The sequence below is a fragment of the Otolemur garnettii genome, unplaced genomic scaffold, assembly GCF_000181295.1.
Source record: "Otolemur garnettii isolate 467f Iridium unplaced genomic scaffold, OtoGar3 scaffold00039, whole genome shotgun sequence".
NCBI lineage: Eukaryota > Metazoa > Chordata > Mammalia > Primates > Galagidae > Otolemur > Otolemur garnettii.
Genome location: NW_003852434.1, coordinates 13,498,183 through 13,500,657, shown reverse-complemented (window position 1 = coordinate 13,500,657; position 2,475 = coordinate 13,498,183). Strand labels below are relative to the sequence as shown.

Genomic DNA, 2,475 nt, shown 5'->3' with positions numbered 1-2,475 from the left:
CTAACTTACATTAATGAAAATTGACGGCTAAGAGCACAGACTGTGATTTGGATAAATCTTGGTTCTAATTTCAGGCCCACCAATGCCCAACTCTCTAAGTCTGGATTCTGTTATTTTATTTCTTTGTCCCTGTTTCTGTACCTGAGAAATGGGAGACATAACAGGAATCCTACTAGTTGTTGGAAGGAGTAAAGGAAATAACATATTTCTAATTCTCGGTACTTGGTAAAGGTTTGCTAAATGGTAGTTTTATTAATAATTCAATTCCAGAGACCTAAACTTGTTTTGATATTTTTTTTTCTATTTGACTAGTTGGCCTGGTGATAAAACTTCCGTGGAACTTTACTGAAATTCCCCTTCTCACTGTTGTTAACTGAACAGTTTTTCCCGTTACTATACAATAATAAAATTAATACTATTATTATTACAAACAATAACAACACAAACCAAAGTTACAAATAAAAAGTAAATATTAATCCAATGTTTAAAATTCATTTCTGCTAGCTGTTTTCCTGAGACAGGTCTGTCCACTTTCGAATGAGCAAGACACTCAGCGGGCTGCCACCCACCTGGAGGGACTTTGGTAGCCTGTGGGAGTGGAGAGAGTAACAGCAGGTCACTGAAAGAACATCTACCATGAAAGGACAGTAGTTGTAACTCCAGAGCCAGCACTCTGGAGTGCGGGTCATAGTGCCATCCCCGTGATCAGTGAGCAGAGCAGGACATTTTGGACATGAGCAGATGTCTATGCTACCCCAGGAAGCTGCAGGGATCTGCTGGGGAAGGGGACGCTCTGTGCCGCTGAGAGCACTGGGAAAGTCACTGCTCTGTCACGAACAAGAAAGGCGTGCGAACAAGAAAGCCTGGGCCCTGACTGCTCCTCGCCTCTCCTATGACTAAAGAGAAACTGCCCAGGATGCAGCCCGCTCTGGGAGCAGTGAGCAGAGAGAAAGGGCCTGGCCTCTGAGCGTCAGCCTCCAGTCTCTGCAGCGGTGGAACCCACCTTGCCTCTGGACTGCCGTTCTGGGTGCCCATACACTGCCTTGGTTCTAAGGCAGTTTGAGTTGGATTTGTTGTCATTACAACCAGAACTAGTCTGCTTGACTGTACCAGTAGTTAAGCCGGGTGGGAACCCTTGAAACTTTTCCCTGCCCTGCTCTGTCTCTGGTGGCTACTTGCGGAATGTTCCATCACCAGGGCTCCACCTACTGAAGACCTGAAGGCAGGAAGGGAGAGGGTCTGGGGTGTTTTCCCCCCTTCCTCCCTCCATCCTCAAATGGGCTCCGCAGTGGCTATTCCCTCTCACCTGGGGGCACCTCTGTCCCCTCCTCCGGGGCTCCTCTGAGTGCCAAGTTCCAAGCATAGGAAGAGGAACAGCTCCCCACCAGACTCGGGACCCTCAACATTTTCTGTGGGTTCCTATAAATATCCAGCCTCCTCAAAATCACTTTATTGAGCCATCTGAGCAGATTTTTGCTCCCTGCTGGGATCTGAGCTGATAGGACATTGAAAGAGCTCAGAACAGCGCTTGGCATGCGGTAAATGCCCAAGAAACGGCGTTAATTGCTATTGTGACTTTCTAGAAATATGAGATGTCAGCTAAAATCCCTGTGCCCGAAAATAGGAAGAAAAGGTTATATACAAGGCAACCACCCCAACCACACGGAATCCAAATGCCCATCCCTGGGTAACACGCAGAAGAAAGCTACGCGCAAGGCTTTTTTCTGGCTTGCATTCTGTGAAAAACCATCAGTTTATTCGTAGGTGTTTTTGAGCATAATCAAATTCCAATCAATGATGTATGAGGTACAGTTAAGACCCATCTCACCAGTTCAAAGTCCCCCGAATAGTTCCTCACCTACCAAGTCCACCCACTTACCACTAAGCAATGTTAGTCTCCTGACTATCTTCATTTACAGGTTTATCTTCACGCAGAGTTTTCATTTCTTCTTTTTCCTTCTTCTTTTTTTTCCAACGTTTCTGAAGAGGACTTAGAAAATAATGGTTTAAAAATTAGTATGGGCCTGTTCACGGGAACACAAAATCATTCATCCAGAAAGTCCATAATTTTATTTCTAGGCTGGTACACACGCATAGGTTCTTTTTTTCCTTAAATATGTTGGGTTCTGTTTTAACCCATCTCTTTCTCTAGGTTCACACAACAGCTGTAATAATCGGCAGTGTGGGTAGAAGTTAGTCATCTAAATAGGATGAACAGGACACCTCATCACTGAGGGGCTTAGTTAGCGCAAGAAAGGGTTTCAGCCCAGGTCATTTCACGGGAGACTGGTGAGTACCATCTAGTGTGTGAGCAAGGCCGGTGCGCGTGGAAAACAGGCCTGGGAGGGCCCAGAACGTGATGGCAGCCACAGGGTACGTTCAGTCAGCTTCCAGACGCAGTAATTAAGAATGTCTTACACATTCTGGAGGGCAGCCCTGTTTTCTTTTTTTTTTTTGAGACAGTGCCTCAAGCTG

General features: G+C 45.7%; 1 protein-coding gene across 1 annotated transcript in view; it reads right to left on the bottom strand.

Moving 5' to 3' along the window:
* Positions 1–483: 483 nt before the first annotated feature.
* Positions 484–2,475, bottom strand: part of BTC (betacellulin) — a 46,374-nt gene continuing 44,382 nt past the window's right edge. The window contains exons 5-6 of the mRNA XM_012805318.2: positions 1,880–1,990; positions 484–588 (exon numbers count right to left, since the gene is read on the bottom strand). Coding sequence (XP_012660772.1) covers positions 1,882–1,990 — 109 coding nt within the window. The 3' untranslated portion in view covers positions 484–588; positions 1,880–1,881. The remainder of the gene's footprint in view (positions 589–1,879; positions 1,991–2,475) is intronic.